The sequence below is a fragment of the Petaurus breviceps genome, unplaced genomic scaffold, assembly GCF_028583685.1.
Source record: "Petaurus breviceps papuanus isolate PSGF00001 unplaced genomic scaffold, PetGlider_PUasm1.0 126, whole genome shotgun sequence".
In the NCBI taxonomy this organism is placed as follows: Eukaryota; Metazoa; Chordata; class Mammalia; order Diprotodontia; family Petauridae; genus Petaurus; species Petaurus breviceps.
Genome location: NW_027185655.1, coordinates 77,552,162 through 77,571,759, shown reverse-complemented (window position 1 = coordinate 77,571,759; position 19,598 = coordinate 77,552,162). Strand labels below are relative to the sequence as shown.

General features: G+C 37.8%; 2 protein-coding genes across 3 annotated transcripts in view; both read right to left on the bottom strand.

Annotated features, from left to right (window-relative positions):
• Window positions 1-19,598, bottom strand: part of RXFP1 (relaxin family peptide receptor 1) — a 186,200-nt gene that overhangs the window by 53,598 nt on the left and 113,004 nt on the right. For both annotated transcript variants that reach the window (XM_069097288.1, XM_069097295.1), the window contains 5 exons: window positions 19,281-19,352; window positions 16,345-16,416; window positions 13,289-13,360; window positions 13,133-13,204; window positions 11,743-11,817 (listed from right to left, as the gene is read on the bottom strand). In XM_069097288.1, coding sequence (XP_068953389.1) covers window positions 11,743-11,817; window positions 13,133-13,204; window positions 13,289-13,360; window positions 16,345-16,416; window positions 19,281-19,352 — 363 coding nt within the window. The remainder of the gene's footprint in view (window positions 1-11,742; window positions 11,818-13,132; window positions 13,205-13,288; window positions 13,361-16,344; window positions 16,417-19,280; window positions 19,353-19,598) is intronic.
• LOC138168255 (E3 ubiquitin-protein ligase RNF168-like) lies at window positions 1,077-9,803 on the bottom strand. The gene has a single exon (XM_069097307.1). The coding sequence runs from the start codon at window positions 6,377-6,379 to the stop codon at window positions 4,769-4,771; it is 1,611 nt and encodes a 536-aa protein (XP_068953408.1). The 5' UTR covers window positions 6,380-9,803; the 3' UTR covers window positions 1,077-4,768.

Sequence of the window (19,598 nt, the reverse complement as noted above, 5' to 3'; positions counted from 1 at the left end):
TTCCAGCCACCCAGAAACAGGGGAAGTGTTTTTCTCCCTGGGGAGACCACGGAACTACCGTCCCCATTGTCCCTTATCCTTTGAAGAGAGTCAAGCTGCTACATAATTAACTCTTACCATTTCCAGGGGTCGGGCCCCTCCAATGCTATGTCCGTTGCAGGCAGTGGACACTGGGACACAAGGAGGGAACCCCAAGCATGAAACCCTGACACCAGGTCAGTTACACCCCTCCCTTCCCCCTTTTCACTCACCATGCTTTCTGCCAGCAATCACTTTTCTAAGATGGCTCTGCCCCCACTCTGCTCCAGTGGCAAACTTGCAACCTGCAGATGGCCAGGGCTGAAGCCACCCAGGATGGGTGGAGAACCAAAAAAATAGACTGACTCCTCACCTCAAGAACTTGGATGATTTTTTGTGTGCTGGATCTCTTGATTCCAAAATGTGCATATTCTCAGTGGCTTCATCCTTAACATCCTCAACATGCTAAAATGAGCCCAGATGAGAATGCACGTCATCTCTTGCTTTTAATCTGACTTTAGGGGGAATTTTAAAATAAAATAAAAAGCCCCTAAGCCAACCCATACTAGCTTTGTGAATCAGAAGGAGCACTTTACACACCATGGCTGGAGAGGAGGACCTTTGATCATGCCTCCCAGGTTCCCTGCAACCATACTGACTGCTAGAAAAAACTGTTGTCTTCTCCCTCTTATTCCCTTCACACCCCCAGTTACTATATTGCACTACGAGCGTGTACATATATATATATATATATGTGTGTGTGTGTGTGTGTGTGAGTGTGTGTATGTTGTGTATTTAATGGAACTGTATCCTGTACTTGTAATGGAAACAACAGATGAGCAACACACGGTGCCAGCTTGGGACCTGCCCGCTCCAAGAGAAGAGATACAGTCCTTTTAATTTAATGTTCTTTTAAGGACAGACAGTATGAATATAAAGCCTCCAGGCTTTCTAATTTCAGAACAGATGCTGAAAAATTTCACACACTTCAGACCTAAAAAAAAAGCGTTTTTCTTTTTAAAGAAAAAAAATTATTACTTCATATTAATCCCAGGCTAAATAAAATTTTTATTTCAAGATATCAGAGGCCTTGTCAATATGTGGTTAAAATATGTGTTCTGGTCTTCAGGCAGACAATGTAGCAAATTTTTCCTCTATGAGAACAGGAAAAACAAAACAAAACAACACATCTAAATTGTCCTGCTAGCTTCTATGTATTAAAAAAAATGTAAAGGTGGTTTAAAAAACAACAATAAGAAGTTGCTTTTCTAATCTACATCTTTCTTCTGAATACTAGAAGTAGGTTATCCTCTTTAAAAGGACCAGACAGTCCATTACCAGTTCTTTCCTGACTCATGATTAAACCCCAAAGCCCAATAGAAAAAACACAGAAGCATAAATTCCCAACTGTACCCTAGACAAAATTTCCCCCAAGCAAGATCAAGTTTGCTTTTATGGGGCGGTTAGGTGGTGCAGTGAGTTAAAGCGTGGCCCTGGAGTCAGGAGGACATGAGTTCGGATCCAGCCTCAGACACTTAACACAGACACACACAAACTAGCCATGTGACCTTAGGCAAGTTACTTAACCCCAATTGCCCTCCAAAAAGCAAAAAACAAAAACAAAAACAAAAACAAAAGCAAAAAAAGAAAAAGTTTGCTTTTACAACTGCTAGCTACCAATTACTGCCAGCTGACAGTACTCTTTTGTACTTGTATCCTGGCCCAGCACAATATTTGATTGGTCATGTGAAATACTAGTTATTTTGCATGTAATTTCTTAAAACTACCTATTAAATAAGTGCACAGCATTCACCTTCCTTACCTTTTAAGCCTCTTTTTGTAAGGACTTTGAATTTTTCAACATAAAATATTTTAAATACAATAGTTTAAAAAGTTTTACAGTACTTCCTTCACACCTACATCCAAAAAGTATGGGTTAGTAGTATTATGTGCCAGTGTTGAAGTGTCTTGAAAGATTTTGGATTTACTTACAAAAATCAAGATATTTCAGAGTAGAATGATTTGACATGATCTTAAGTTTTCCTACTCCTAGAATTTAGATGATTGTTTCTCCAATAAATTTATCATTAGCCTTGAGACTCAAAGCCACCCTCAATACTAATACCAATCTTATTGTTGGGTATTTTTCTCTACTTGATTCTCTTATTTATTTTTTGGATTCTCTTATTTAAAAGACATTTTACTTTACTTTTAATTTGGAGGATTCTAACAGGGCAAATTACCTAACCTCTTTTGGTCAGGCTTAATGTAAAACTGAAAGAGGGAAAGCAGTGTACCATAGTTAGGTGAATTGTTAAGTCCCTCGTAGCTCTAAAAGTAAAATGTATAATTTGAATAGAAATATTTAGAATCCGTTAAATCTTTAGTTTAGATTGTTATGTACTGGATTAAAAAAGAAGACTCACATTTTGCAGGCTGATAGCTCCCACATTTATAAAAAGTGATGTTATTTAAGAATCTGTGGATTAGGGGGGCAGCTAGGTGGCACAGTAAATAGAGCACCTGCCGGCCGTGGAGTCAGGAGGACCTGAGTTTAAATCTGGCCTCAGACACTTGACACAATTACTAGCCATGTGACTTTGGGCAAGTCATTTAACCCCATTTGTCCTCCAAAAAGCAAAAACAAAAAAAAAATTTGTAGATTAGGAATCTGAAAACCCCTATGACCTCAGGCAAATCATTTAATCTTTGTGGACCCCAATCTCCTCATCTGTAAAGTGAGAGACTTGACAAGATGTCACCTTGAAGGCTTCAAAGATCCCTTCTTGCTCTAAATCTATGGGACCATGGTACTAACAACAACACTGTGAAGTAATAAAAGTAGCATAACCTATATTTTACAGATGAGGAAAGGCTCTGAAACTCATGTGACTGAAAGCAAGGAAGCTTAAAAGCTTCAGATTCCTTAATTCTAAGGTAAGTGTTCTATTAAAGAAGTTGAAAAAAATTTTTAAGGCAAGTTGGTTTTAATTTGCTTAGCTTTAAATGTACTTAAACCTACATTTTCTAATAAAAATATATTTAATCAAGTATAAATAAAAGTAAACATCAGTAGAAAGTCTTCAAACTACAAGTTTAGCTTTGTTATCAGTTTTGTTATTGTTATGCTGATCACATGTAATCAGCATGAAGATATAAAAATTGGCACTTAATGCATCCTTCTTTAATGCAGAGAAGACACCATATTTAATCTTTTTTGCAGTGTTAGCATATGTGAAAGTCACCTATATTTAACCGAGTCTCTCATAGTAGAATGGAGACTGATGTCAAATCAAGCCTGGAAAAGAAGTCTCTTATTTTGATGAAGGAAAAATTCATTTGTGTTTTCTACTAAAAGATAGCTATATTAGTAAATACTATATTAGTAAAAAGAGGTCTGGATATGTAATAAAAGAAATGGGTCTGAATACCAGTTATTCCCTCTGTGACTACAGGCAAGTTCATTTAAACCTTTTGAGCCTCTGTTTCATCATCTCTAATGTGGGTGATGATAAGTAATATTTGCAATTCCTACTCTATAGGATTATCAGGGAGAACTTACTTTGAAAAGCTGAAGACAGAAATATAGTCATTATCACTTATGACATAGTAAAACCTATTTCCTTCTTATAAAAAATTTCATTTTCTGGAATTATAATTTTAAAAGCCAATTTCCCAAAATCAACATGATTAGCTAATTATTAATTTGTTGCCTGGTACTAAGATTTAAAATGGTCATTGGCCCAACTGGGGGGCAGCACCCCTAAAGGAAACAATACAAAAGAGACTCTTGCCAATGATCTCCTTTAACCTATTTCCATCTGTAAAGACTTCTCAATCTCACCTTTCCTCCCTGGCTCCTCAGTTTAAGCATATAGCCACTCTCACTTCCTTTTGCTTGAGGAATAAAGCTCCCTTCCTCTCCACTCGTTTTCCAGATTCCTTCTCCCTCTCAATGATGCTGATCCATCCCATTTTATTATGACTAAAATCTAATTAAGATGAACTAAATTTAATGATAAGCCATTGAAATAAACTCCTTAAACATTCTGAGAAATAGCAAGGAGAATGAATTCACATGTCTCTCAGTGAAGATTAAATCTTGTCTTCAATCTTTAAATTTTTTATAAGTTTCTCCTTTTATTTAAATTCCAATTCAACAGGACAAAAAGGTGAATAGTAATTGCAAATGAAAGGGTTTTTTTTTTTTTTTGGTTGGTTTGAGAAAGGATTATGGTTTTCAGGACATTTGAGGACATCTTGAATCTGGCCTAAAGTATTTACCAAACAGTAGGATCTTTTACCTCAGTGTTCCCTGGTAGGCTACTGCTAATATAAAAAAACTTTATTGTAAACTTGGAGATTTCAGTCTGAAGATGAATGGCACCTGAGGAGCTTTCCTCTAATAAGATAGCCTCCTAATTAAGTAACTACTGAAAACAAGCATCTTAAGTGAACAAAATGCACCAAAATACAGAACCAAAACCTATCTACAAGGATATTATGGAATAGGAGAGCATTATAATCGTTTTACTCCTTATTCCTTTCCCATATTCCTTATTTTGAAGTTCATTGCAAGATCCGAAGTTTTTTTTTTTTTGGTGTAAATTAACTAGGCAATAGAGAAGGGGCATTTTGGTTAGAGTTTGTTACCTTTTCTCCTTTATCATTAGCTGAAAGTTTCAACTAGATTTTAGAAGATGGCCACTATTCATATTTTGAACCCTTTGGAGGCCCTGAAAGTGCTGCTTCAGTTTTTTCCCTCTGAACTTGTGCTGCAAACCCTTCTTCTTTTATCTGAATTTAAGGAGACTCTAGGACGCAGGAGGTATTCATCTCGGGTCCTCTTTCTCCTATTCAGCTTCTCCTGCTCTTTATTAATTTCTCCCTGAAGCTGTAATGCCAATAATCTATCCTCTTCCTCTTGTTTATGCCTCTCAAAAAATAAGTGCTCTAAATCTATCAGTTTTTGGGTAAAGGTACTTTTTCCTTCCTCTTTCTCTGGGATGGTTTCTGGGCAGATTTTCCTTTTCTTTGCAGAGAAGCTCGAATCACTGAAGAATTCAGACAGAGATTCCAGACTTTTTCTTCCGGGAATTTCTTTATTCACCAACAGACTAGTGCCTTCATTTTTCATCTCTGCTGTGCATTCATTCTCTGATTTGCCTAAAGGCTTACCTACAACTTCCCCAGAGCAGAAAACTTTGGTTTTGGGTAGTTTATGATTTGCAACATTACAATGGCTTATAATTTTGTCCTCATCGCTTGTTCCTGGCCTACTTTCCCCTTTAAGACAAGTTTCCTCCTCATCTTCCACAGAAGCTCTTGCACCAATGTTTTCAATTTCACAGAAGGCTTGTGTAGGCAAAGTTGGCCAATCATCCCCTCTTTCTCTCTTCCCTTTACCACTGTTGACCTCCTTAGACTTGCTGGATCTCTTGCTTGCTGCAGTTCCAATTTCATTCTGTAGTGCTGGGGAGGTAAGTGGGGACCTGGGTGTCAAGCACTTATGAATTTCCCTAGCATTGTTCCGTTTGCTCTCTGTTTTCTTTGATGATCTGCAAGGGAGAGGGTAAGATGAATTGGCAACGTAAAGGGAAGTCAAGATACATTTCAGGGTTTTAAAACTAATGCTTATTTCTTGGGCCAGCTCTTTATCTATTTTCGGCTGGTCCTCCCTCTTTAAGCTCTCTCTGTCCTCCCTAGTTTGCATCAAGTCTTCCTCATTTCTAGATCTCTTCTCCTTCTCCCTAATTTGAGTCTCTTCTTGTTTTGACCTCTGATCCATTTCTTCCTTCTGGTTTTCCTTTTGCTCTAGTCTCAGGTTCCCTTCTTCCTCTTCTCCCGGCCTTTGACGGCTTTCCTTTTTCTGCTCCCTCCTGCGCTCCTCTTCCTCCTCCTCCTCAGCCAGCAGCCGGTTTATGTACTCTGCACTGACACGAGCCTCCTCTTCTGCGCATGCCCGCCTCTCGGCTTCCACCTTTCTCAGCTCCTCTTCATACTCCCGTCTCAGCTCCCCGGGCGCACTGAGCCTGCGCGGTGGGAGATCTGCTTCCTGCTCCCCGCACTTGGGCCACACGCCGTCGCCGGTGAGCCCGCCCTTCTGGAGGTATTGCTTTTCGATCCTTCGCCATAGCTTCTGATTGATCAGTGTGTTCTGGCGAGCCTGGGCGCGGGCCCACGAGGACAGCCGGCGGCGGCATAAGGGGCAATACAAGCTGGCCTTCTGAAGGGTCTGCTGGAAGCACGAGTGGCACAGTGTGTGGTCGCACGGGAGGCTCACGGGCTCCACCAGGATCTCCATGCAGATGGGACAGAGGCAGTCGGAGAGCTTGAGCGGGGCCTCCGGGGACGCGGCCATCCCGGGGACAGCCGGAGGAGAGCTCCCAATCTCAGGATCGTTGGGCGCCTGGGGCTAGGGGTCAGGACGGCCAGATTCGTCTCCTAACCCCGTCGCCGCCCCGTCTGGGGCTTGAGACGCGGAGCCTGCACCTTCTTCCAGGGATTAGCTCCGAGGAGAGCGGGGCTTCACCTGGTCCGCGTTGGCCTTTGTGACGTCAGAAGCCGCGGAGGCGGGGGTCCCTCTCTCCCACCCCCACAGTTCCCTGCATTCTTTAATCCTCCCCCTCTCTTGGCTTCCAGTCCCCCTGCCGAGTTCCTGACACTATGCTTGTTATGCCCACGTGTTTCACCGGACAGTTCCGGCCAGGCTTAGAAAGTATGAATCCCGTTCGCATCCACCTGACTCTTCTTAGCCTATAAAGTAATGGAACAAGAAGCCGCCTTAGAGATCACTAAAGGGGGAGGGGCGGTGGTTCCTTACAATTTTTGTGTCATGCGTCCATCTGGTTGCCTGGGGAAGTCTGGGGACCTCAGAAGAATGTTTGGAAATGCATAAAATAAAATACATAGGAATTATTGAAGGGAGCAATTATATTGAAATTCACTTAGCCAAATATGAAAAAAAGTTGTAGGACCTCTGGTTGAGAATCTCTAATATAGTTCAGACCTGGGACTGTTTGCTTATTTTCCCCGAGTTTATTTTTTTTTTTTTTGACAGTTCTATCTTATCTCAATTATCTTCTATATCTGTACTACATCTTTATCATCCATTTGTCCATACTATGTCTTCTATATCTCTCATATATATTCTGTCATCTGTTTCTTTCCATTTATACATTTAAAAAAAACATTGTAAATGATACTGCTATCTACTAAGTATAGTGTCTTTTAAAGCATTTGTTCAGTTGGGTTCTACTCTTCATGATTTCATTTGGGTTTTTCTTGGCAAAGATACTGCAGTAGTTTGCTGCTTTCTCTAGCTCATTTAACAAATGAGGGAATGGAGGCAAACAGAGTTAAGTGACTTGCTCAGGGTCACAGCTAGGATGTGCCTGAGGGCAGATTTGAATTTAGGAAGAGGAGTATTCCTGACTCCAGGCTCAGCATGTTATCCACTGCACTTACAAGCTTTCCCTTATCATTTTATACCTGAGGACAATTGAAATCCAGTGAAGGGATGGGATTTATCTAAAGTCACACAAGCCATCTCAAATCATTAAGCACCCATTTATTAAGCACTTAATAGTTTCCAGGTGTTGGGGATGTACATTCCAGATGATGGGTAAGATATGACATGCTACTGATTTTCAAAACCAAAGTCTTCTGACTACAAATCAGACTCTTTACACTGTTCTTCTTTATACATGCCTCCTTAACTGATACATTAGACATCTACTCCAGTACTTAAAGGACATGTGATTTTATCCCAGTGGTTATTTCTTGGCTCATGCCTCTACTGCATTTCCAAGGTCTCTGATGGCTCCTAACCTGATGATAGTCTACCACATTTTGGTAATTTTCCAATATTTCATTCTTTTCTATTATTATTGTATCTGTTACGGTGGTCTGTGATTCAGTGATCTTTGATGTTAATTTGATTGTTTTGGGGTGCCATGAACCATACTAAAAAATATGTGTGTTCTGACTACACCAACCAGATGTTCCCTGTCTCTCTCCATTTCCTTGGGCCTCTCTATTCTCTGGGACACAGTAATATTGAAGAATAGCACGTAAAATATAAACATAAAAATATCACATAAACTTAGTTGATAAACTGGTGTCAGGGTTTGAGAGGATTGATTCCAATTTTGAAAGAAGTTCTACTGTGGGTAAAATGCTATCAAACAGCATCACATGCCACAGAGAAATCTTTTATAAAAGGGTCAATGGGGAAACCTCACTGTTTTCTTAAGAAATTGTCATAGCCACCAAAGTCTTCAGCAACCACCACCCTGATCGGTCAGCAGCCATCAACTTTGAGGCAAGACCCTCCACTAAACAAAAAAGATTATGAGATGCCGAAGGTTCAGATGGTGGTTGGTATTTTTCTTTTTTTAGCAATAAAGTATTTTTTAATTAAGGTATGTACATTTTAAAAAGACTGAATACTATTGGCCACTTAATAGACTACAATATAATGTAAAAATAAACTTTTATAGGAAAACACAAAAATCCATGTGACTCACTTTACTGTGATAATCGTTTTATTGCAGTGGTCTAGACCCAAACCTGCAATATTTCAGTGGTATACCTGTACATTTATAACACTAGGGCGGCCAGGTGGCTCCGCGAGAAGAGCACCGGCTCCAGTGTCGGAATGACCTGGATCAAATCCGGGCTCAAATACTCAGCACCACACCCAGAAATAACTGGCCGTGTAACCTTGAACAAGTTACTTAACCCCAATTGCTTAAAAAAAAATTATAACACTAGCAGGAACTAAGATTGCAAAGGGGTACCTAGAAGTCATAGAACTCACCATCCCAAGGATCAAAGAGTATACTTTGCAAACTGTATCATATATTAGCCAAAATTCACATCCTGAGAATATTTAGTGCTATGATATATAAATATCAGTTGGTTCCAGACATCTGTAGTAAAGATGAGCAGAACACCAAATGTTGTTAACTTTGAGATGACATGGGCATGTTGACTTTAACATTTTACTGACAATACTGAGATGATTTGGATATTTTGGTGAACTAACCTAAAGATCACACAGATAAAACTCTATAAAAACGAGACTTCAAACTTATGCCCGCCTGAGCATTCTAACATCTTCATCTGGGACCATGCTCCCAACTCTAATAAGTGGCTTTCCCACTCCCCATTCTCTTCCACAGACTGTCTTGCCTCTTTCTTCCATCTCATCCCACTCCCCATGTTATCTGCATCTGTATTCATTCTCTCTTGCTGCACCATTTATCTCTGGACTTTATGTACTATTTGCCCCTGGGCTTTCTCTGCCTTATTTGTGATTGCAACCTCACTTCCTGCTGCCATCATGGTCTTTCCTGGTAAGCACCCAAAGAATGAAGCATGCCTGTCCCATTCCATAATTACATAAATTAATCAGCAATTCACATGGCCCCCACCCTAGTTTGTGCCCTCAGCATCTCTGGCCTGGAATATTTCAGCTAACTTTATAATTTGTTCCCCTTTCCCAAGCTTACTCCCTACATGAAGCCTTTCTTGATCACCCTAGCTGCTAGTGCCTCTCCCTTATTACCTTGTATTTGCTTTGGTTATATTTTGTAGTTACTTATATTTGTATATATCTTCTTCCCCAGTTGAATATAAACTTCTTGAGGGCAGGGACTATTTCATTTATGTCTTTGTATCCTTAGTGCCTAGAGCCATCCCTAATAGAGTGATTAAATGTGTATTGCTTGACTGATCGTTAAATGACCAGATACTTTAATATGTCAGTGTCAGTTTGGACCACATTTTCTAGTGAATTAGATGCTTCAGAATTCATTCCTTGGTATTGTACTGATAAACATTAATAATAGGGATGATGTTATAAATGGCCTTTTTATCACATTTACAGATGACACAAATCTGTGATGGATCATTTGATGATGGAGTCCATTGTTTGACAATGGGGTTGAAATCGAGAATAGATTCCAGCAGGTTGGGCTGAAGACCAAATCAAATAATATTAAGTATAAGTTCCTGGGTTCAAAAAAATCAACTATATGAATTAGTACAGTAGAAAGAGCTTATGATTTGGATTTAGAGGACCTGAGTTTAAACCTGGGTCTTCTACTTGGTGTCTGTGTAGGCTTGGGCTAGTCTCTTCTCTGAGTCTCCATTTTCTCTTACGTAAAATGAGAGTGTTGGACTAAATTTTTCAAAAGATCTCTTAACAATTCTGAGTCTATGATATCAAATCCAGGATGCATAAAACATGGTTAAACAACAGTAAAGATGAAAACTGTCTAGGGCTATCAGTGGACTACAAACTCAATGTGATCTGACAGTGCTAGGATTGGGAATTAATCACAGCCAGAAAAAACTAAAACCAACTTAAGCTACTTAAAGAGAATCATATTGTTAGAAGTAGGGAGTGAGCATTTTGCTGTACTCTGCCCTGGTCAGATACCATCTGAATATTATGTTCATCAAAACTTAGGAGAGATATTGAGAGGTTGAAGCATATCCAGACGATGATAGTATTGATCATATCATATGAAGAATAGTTGAAAGGACTGAGAATGTTTAGCTTGGAGAAGAGTAGGTTTGGGGATAAGAGGTAGAACATGTGAAGTGTTCTCAGATATTTGAAGCAGTCATGTACAAGGCAGATTTCACTTGTTCTGATGAAGGCAATGTGTCATAGTGAAAAAGGGCTGACCTGAAATTGGGAAAGAACTGACTTCATATCCTGCCTTATTACCCTGAAGAAATCATAGGATTATATATTTAGACCTGGGAAGAACTAGTTGATGGGTCATGGAGTCCAACCTCATGTACTTTATGTTTTATTTGCCCCTGTACTTTCTGTACTTTATTTGAAGCCCACTCATCCTCTCTGATCCACAGTTTCCTGATCTGTACAATGGAGAAAATGTTTGTACATTACAATGCCTGTAATACCTGTCTTGGATTGTTTTTGTAAGGATCTAATGAAATAGTAAGGATTTAATAAGGTAAACATGTGAAGTGCTTTAAAGGTTTAAAGTGCTTTATAACTTTAAAGGTTATATTAATATCAGTTATTATTATTCACCTCAGAGGACAGAATTTGCACCAGTGGTTGGAAGTTTCAAGAAGGTAGAATTGTATTCCAGATAATGAAGAATTCCTTAACAATTAGAGCTATCCAAAAGTAGAAAGGTTGCCTTATCAGTAGGAGGCTTACATTTACTGAAGTTCTTCAAGTATTATACTGGAGATGATCCAAATGATCTCTGAAAATCCTTTTCTATTCACAGCTTCTGTAATAATGAGAAATGTTTTGAAGCTAGTAGGGAAGGAGAGAGGTTTTATGGTTTCACCCTTTGCCCTTCCTTCTTTGTTTTGTTGGGTGGATGTTTTGGGAATTTGGAGGTTTTTAGGGTGGTTGGAATGTACAAGAAGTGGAAATTGGAGAGGTAGAGTATTTGCCACTTGATGAAGGGTCTGCTCTGCCGGTTTACCACACTTAGCTTAGCTTAGGTTGTGCAAACAGGACATTATCTCATTTTTTTTTAAAGAATAGTGACACAGACACAGACATCAGAGAAGACGTGCCATGCCCTCTTATTGAATTTGAGTATACTTAATATGACACCTAAGGTAGAACTTACCCATGCTTTGCCAAGAAATCTGATGAATCAAATAGAATTCAGTTAAGAAAATGATAGCTATGCTCTTTTCAAAACAAAAGGAGAAACTTACAGCCAGTGTAGTCTAGGCATATGCTGGCAAAGTGGCTTATCAGGTAAATGGACAAGAGAATTATTCATCAGTGCCCTGGAAAGAGAAAAGAAATGCTTTTTGACATATTTATAATGAAGGAAGTCAAAGGATTCCAGGGGTCTTTTCTCATCTCAGACCTAAGCTGACGTCATTATATCCTTTGATAAAGCTGGTAGAAACCAATAAAAACACTGACATTTCCCTTTCACACAAAGAAAGCCACAGTAACTGAGCTGAGCAGTTACAGGCAGCAGCCCTAAAGAAAGAACCTCTCTCCCACTCTGAGTTCTGCTTATAGACAGTAGTTTAAAGAAGGGAGAACAGGAACCCTTGGGCTTATGTTTCTGAGCTTGGCCCATTCTACTACTGTGGCAGAACTATTTTTTTGGAAGGAGGGAAAACTAGTGAACCAAGCAAGATGTGTTGGTAACAGTACAACGAATGTGTTTTTAGGGTTCTGTTATTTCTTAGTGGCTGTCTTTACATTCAACTGTGTTTATTGTTATATCTTTTTTAAAAAGTTTTTTTTTTGGGTCATTTTGGAAGGGGAAGGCAGGGCAATTGGGGTTAAGTGACTTGCCCAAGGTCACACAGCTAGAAAGTGTTAAATGTCTGAAGCTGGATTTGAACTCAGGTCCTCCTGACTCCAGGGCCAGTGCTCTACTCACTGCGCCACCTTGCTGCCTGTATTGTGTGTATCTTTAGAAAAATCTTATGTGCCTGGCTGTGTTGGGATTTGATTGAGTTCTTGGACACAGAGAACACTGAAGTATAAGGTTGATGATCCCTTTGTGATACAAAGTCAATGAATGCTGCTGCATCCTTGACAACAGCTGGGCATCCACTGTCTCCCAAGGCCTCCTATAGCTGAGATAATAGAGCCCAATAGTCAGAGGTTGTAGGTTCCTGACACTACCTCTTTAATGTCTAATTAAGGTAATCACATGCTCATCAGTGACTAAATTTCAATGCTATTATTTGTGATGGATGAGAATACAAAACTTCTGAGTCCCTAATTTGAAAGGTCATTCATTTTAATTTTGATGAGTAGTGTTAAGGAAAAAGTCAAGTGTTTCTAATAACTAAGGCAACAGTCTTAGTTTGTTAAAGACAAATTACAATATATGTAGTAATCCTGTATCCAGCTTACTTCTATATTCAGAAAGCATTTGCCATGGAAAAGATCGAGGAAAAGAGATTTTAAAAATGTTTTATATTCTTTAAGATCTTTAAAATAGCTTCCTTTTCCATGATTAACAGATTGATAACAATAGGGGAAGAATCTTTAGAATTTCATGTTAATCCAATTTATCCCTATTAAGCTTAAACTAGTAAAAAAAAATGTTCATCATTATTAAATTGTACTTACAAGAGGATAAGAGAATTAAGTCCATAAAATGTCAATGGAGAAATCCTACTGAGTTGGTTATCTTCAATTATCCTGCCAAGTAGAAGAAAACTTTATTTTCATTAATATATCACAATGATGTAAAAATAAATGTTTTTGCCTTCAAAGAAAACATACAGCCATTCTAATCTGTGGAGATCTTCAAATACACCAGGCTTCAAAACAGTTATCTTGTTGTGGCTCAGATACCTGGAAAAAAGATAATGGAAACATGCTTTATAGTTTATTCTATTTGTCAGTCAAATGTTTGTGTGGGGAATTAAGTCAATTTAGAGATACTCAGATATGTGGAGTTTTGGTGTTGCAAAGAAAAAAAAATCATCTAATGACTAGCCTAATTTTTCATTTCTTATTTGGACTTAGCTATTCTATAGACATTAATTTTTAAGAAGAGTAGCAAAGATGTATCCATATATTCTCATTTTACTAATGACTACTATGACCAATTTTTTAGGGGGTATGATACCATCAACTGTGTTCGGAAGTATTTTTACTAGTTAATATGAATGGAAGGAAGTCATTTTCTATGGCTCCATCAACTGGCACATAATAGGGGCTTAATAAATGTTCATTCACTTTCTCCTTTTTTCATTTGAAAAATGGGGATAATAACTGTGCTACCTGATTCACAGGGTTTTGTGAAGAAAGTAACCTCCAAAGCACAATAAAAACGAGCACTTATAAAGGGTTTTATGTCTTCGTTGGTGTTCTTTTGTTTCCTTTTCTTCCTTCATCTGCCCCCTCACTATAGTCATTCCTTAAAGCTCAGTCTTTTATTAGAGATTATTTCTTCTTCTTTTTTTTAATCTCTGTAACAGGGTTCTTAACCCCCCAATTCTCTCAATAACAGGGATTCTTTTTTTGTATCCACTGATTGAGGAAATGCATACTGACAAAAATTTACCATAAATTGAATAATGTTTTAAAATGAATACTTTCTATGTATACATTTGAAAAATTGTTGTACATGCTCAAGACATTTATTTAGTCTACAGAATATTTACTATATTGAGTCATGCTGCTTATTTTATTGGTGGTGAAGATAAAAAGACAATTTTTTTGTGGTCAGTTTCACTGACCCCTGCAATAATAACTCCACAACCCTATTGGGGTCCATTATCTTTGGACTGTGAATTGTTGATATATGTCAAACTATCTATCTAGAGTGGGTTCCCTGATGCCCATTTAAATCCTAGCCATTCCTCAAGGCACTGTTCAAGATCCCATGATGTTTTACCTAATCAGTCCATATGGATGTCTCTATTTTCTGAATTGCTAGGACACAGATAGTTCATACCATACTTTATTTGCTACCTAGAATGCCCTCCTTCTGCCGGGAGAGTGTCTTACTTTGTGGATGGTGGAGATGATCACCACCACCACCAATATGAGCCACTTTGTCCCCTCCCTAAAGCTAGGAAAGAAATGGCTTTCTTTCTGTCCTTGAATGCCAGATAGATGATAGGATTCCCCAGTGTTTCCTAGGGCCCTTCTATATGCAAACAATATGGGAATCTTCAGGGGAGTCCTATTAATCAAGAAGCACTGGCATTACCACAAGACCCTATTCTCTATCTAGCTTCCATCCATATCCCTCTCATCTAACATTTATTTGAAAAATCACTTTTATGCTTTTAAATGAAGAAAAAAAATTTATATTTTATACTTTTTGAACAAAAAAAAATCTCTTTTTGAATCACTCCTACCTTATTTCCTATTGGAAAAAGATTTGAAGAAAACCTTTATAACAAATATGTATAGTTGAAAAACCAATTCCTGTATAGTCTCTGTCATATGTGTATATATATATATATATATATATATATAGAAAATAAAAAAATCTATATATATATCTACATTGTAAGCCTATCACCTCCTTATCAAGAGGTAGATAGCATGCTTCATTGTTAGTCCTCTAAAATCATGGTCATTATTGATTAGAGTTCTTAAGTCTCTCAAACATTCAACATTTATTTAATACAGACTATGTATTATGCATAACACTATGGTTAAATACTGGAGTAATCCAGAGATAAATGTAGCTAAGTAAAATGCAACTTAGAATATGGTAAGATCATAGGGAAAATGCAATGTGCTATGAAATCAGATGAGGAAGAAATTACTTTTAGATGGGGGAAGCCATGAAAGGCTTCTTAGGAGGGGTGCTATTTAAATTGAGCCTCTTACTGCAGGATTATTCTAGCTCATCCTGATAATTCACTTCTCTGAACTCTCCTAGCACTGAACCACATAGTTTACCCTTAAAAGTTTTATGGAAACTGATCTTATTTCTCAGATGACTAAGGTTCTTGAAGATGCTCTTTACCATTTTTGTATCTCAGACAACTAGGCACAGAGCAAAACACTTTAATAGTCAAAAGTCAGTCAGAAAACATTTATTGAGTGCCAAGTATGTGCCAGACACTATGTTAAGCACTGGAGATACAAAAAAGAGTCAATGGACTGTCCCTGCCTCAAGAAGCTCATAACTTAATGGGGGAGACAAACAAGGAAACAAATAAGTACAAAATTAGTATTTCCCATTCCCCAGCCCTTCTCACCCAGTAGAATAGAAACTCCTTGAGGGTAGAATCTTTTTTTTCTTCTAATCCCTGGTACTTAATAGTATTTTGTGCATAGTAGGTAGTCAAAAATATTGAATTGAATTGGATTGAGGTAGGAGAACAAAGTCTCTGTAATTATAGAACACTTTCCAGAGGTGGTTGAGCTATGACACAACAATGGGGGTAAAGGGTGGGGTGAGGTGGTGGTGGATTGTTATATATATTTTTTCCCTTGTACATTTCCATCCCTTGCTTACCTCCCCAACTTGCAATTGCTTAAATCATGCTTCCTGTCTTCAGGCTAGCTCTATGCCCACCCAACTTGCTGCCTCATAAATTTCACATCCTTCCCATTACACTGTAAACTCCTTGAAGTTAGACAATATATTTGGTTTTCACCTTTGGATCCTCAGCACAGAGGGTTTGCACATAGTAGGTACTTAATAAATGTTTATTGCCTTACATTGAATTAATTTGGTAACAGTAACATTTGGACTAGAATAGTATGAATAGACTGGAGAAAATAACCTAGACCCTTCTTTATCCTAGCACTGTCCTAAGACCTCATCTTTCTGATCTGTATTTAAAGGTATCAAGACGGGTACTTACAACTTAGTAAGGTTATGCAGTCCCCTGAAAGCATGCACGGATACAGATCTAATTTTATTATTTTGCAGGTACCTAGGAAGAAAATGGTAATAAAAACAGTGAAAAATGACATAAGTAAATAAAGATGGGTATCAACATGATTTATAAGCATCCATCATACTTTAAAAGATGCTGGTAAACTTTAAAATAATTTTATTTTAAAATTCCAGGAGATAAACATGAGCAACATATGCAAAACTTAAAAAATAGCTTTTAGAAAAGCTAAGGATTTGTCCTAAACTATCTCATTGGAAAAGAAGTAACCAGGAAAACCCTTTTGGCATTTCTGAGTCTATGTACTCCTAATGAGCATTTATAGATCTGTTGTGGGTAGAAAAATAAAAAAGATTTTGAAGGTGTTGGAGATTAAGTTCAAGAATGCATTTATAATGTTCTTACAAAATATTTGGAAATAAAAAAATTAAAATATAAACTACAGCAAAAAAGGCTTTTAGAGTCTTTAGAAACAAAATATAATAAACATTAAATATTCTGCTATATGGCACTTTAGCTAAAAATCTCTTGAAAGGTAAACTTTAGATGCCCACCTCCCCTCTGTAATTTTTCATCCTCAGAACAAGTTAACACAGAGCTTACTGTTCTTAGACCTCAGGCCAGTCTAACTTTTGACAAGCAAGTTTTGTGGCTGGGATTCATCTTTCTTATGACTAAAGCAGGACTAAAGACTATACCAACCAAATTTACACATGTTAAAGCCTTGGCTTTTCATAATAGCTTCTCCCCTGCATTCAGGGAGATGACCAAGATGACCTAGATTTTTGTCTGACTGCTTGGACTTAGGGAAGGTGTATGTGTGTGTGGGTCACTATTTTCTTCTGTGGACCCTGGTATTGTACATAAATTCTTTTCACTTAAGAACTTCCAATACAGGAAACCACCTTTGTTTATACTTCAATGTTTATTACACAGTCTTTGACTGTAATTAATACAGTGTAGAATGAATTTGGGGAGTCAGAGTATCTGGGTTAAAATCTTAGCTCTGGGTTTACTACCAGTGTGATATTGGGCAAATTGTTTAATTCCTCTGGGTCTCAGTTTCTTTAAAAATGAAGGGGTTGGACCAGATGACTTTTAAGCTCCCTTAAACTCTGACCTCATGACATACATTCCATTAGATTAGCCATTATTGATAGTCACTTGAAAAAAATAGTTATAATGACCCAAGGCATAATGAGCAGTGTGGACTAGTGGATAGAGAACTGGCCTGAATTAACACATGATAACTGAGTGACTCCAGGCAAGCCCAATGCCTCAAGAAGTTGTAGAACAGTTGCTTATCTTCATTGAAAGATGGAGTTTCCTCACCTTGGAGCATCTTACAGACATGAAATTACAGGTTTGGAAAAAAAAGGAGATCTAGTGCTAAGCAAGAGATTGTTAATTATTTGTCATATAACCACTTTTGGGCTAGTTATTTTGTTCTCATTGATAAGTGAATTAGGCTGACCACTTAGTCCATTGCTCTGCATTTACTGTACAAAAGGCTAAATTTCTACAGGGCAAAACTGTGTTTTGAGTACTTACTAGCTGCATTTAAAACTCTGGACATCGGGTGGCACTAGAGACACAATTTTTTTTTTTTTTCCAATCAAGAAAACAGAACAGTCTCATTGAAGTGATTCTATCAGGACTGACTAGTGTTGATCTCTTCTTGATAACAAAAGTTTCAGTCTAAGTTATGAAATATTCTTGTAATTAAAATTTTTATTTCTAAATATGATAATGCTTTTGATTACTTATATATTGAAAGTATTTTATCATGGAACCCTTTTTTATTTTTAAAGTGTTCATCAGTGACATTTAAAAATTTTTAGTTTAATGGTGAGATATAGACATAGCTTTTCTAGATAAGTAATAGCTTTGGAGAAGAAAATGAAATGAGAAATCATTACATTTTATCTAGATGGTTTGATAATCCATGACATAAACATTCAAACTAGTTTTTCAACTCTCTCTCTGTTTCACTCCCTCCTCCCACTTCTTCCCTCTCCTTCATTCCCTCCTCTCCCTTCCCCCCAAATCTCCCTCCCTTCCTCTTTCATGGGTATAAGGAGCTTCTGGTGAGGAAAATAACTCTAAAAAGATGTAGAGTGGTAACATATGTTGTGTGTGGACACTGGGAGGTTAGGTAATTTGACTTACAGTCACATGGAGCATGTGTCTGAGGCAGGACTCAACCTAAGACTTTCCAGCCTTCAAGCCTGGCGCCTTCTATCCACTCCATCACTATGTTGCTAAATAATCCCTGAAGATCAGTATTACCACTGTCTGAATTTGACTTTGGGATGAATAGATAGGGTCTTAATGTATAAAGAAAATAAGATCCTGGAACCAGTGCTGAGCCAAAATAACATGCAAATGTTACTTTGAATTGCCTACCAACTACAAATTTCAGTTAGTTTTGAGCTGTGAGCTAGTACATACCCACAGAAGACAACTTAGTTTACTTTGACAGGGAGAAGGATATACATTCTGTATTGTCTTCTTTTCTAGCATAATTCAAGGGCACATTGATGATTGGGAATTCCCTTTTTGGGGGTAGTTTGGTGGAGAAGGGTGATGAAAACATTGTAGGGATTGTGATGTGTATACAGCTGTAGTTTCTATGGAGCTATTCTGTCCAGTGAGAGTTTCCTAAATAGTTTCCATAATGTCTTAGGAAATTGCTAACTGGCAGCAGCAAAAGCCTTAACCTAACAATTCTCTGCTCAAAACACAGAGAGAAGGAGAGGGAACGCTGTCTTTTTCTGGGACTTTATTGTATATTGATATTCCCTGGGGAGCTGTAAAGAGAGATTCAATTAGCACATGCAAAAATATAAAAAGGTAGTCATCTCTGTTTCTTATCATTTTGTGTGATTCAAATGTTTTCTTACAGCTTCTGAAGGTCCTGGTACTTCTTGAAACCATCACTGGGAAGTTTTCTTAGTAAGTTCCACTGTAGTGACCTGAAATTAATGTGAATTTTGATGTTAAGGTGGTCTTATAATAGTGATGTCATAAACAGTTATATACTTTATTTTATCACACATTTTGTGCCCTCCCAGGGGGCATACACATCGAATTCGCCCTAGTCTTTATAATTTTTAAATGAGTCCAATGTTTTGATATTGAAATTCTTCTTCTTCTTCTTCTTCTTCTTCTTCTTCTTCTTCTTCTTCTTCTTCTTCTTCTTCTTCTTCTTCTTCTTCTTC

What these genes read in the sequence shown, in the direction of transcription:
- LOC138168255 (XM_069097307.1), bottom strand. Translation starts at nt 6,379, where the DNA reads ATGGCCGCGTCCCCGGAGGCCCCGCTCAAGCTCTCCGACTGCCTCTGT.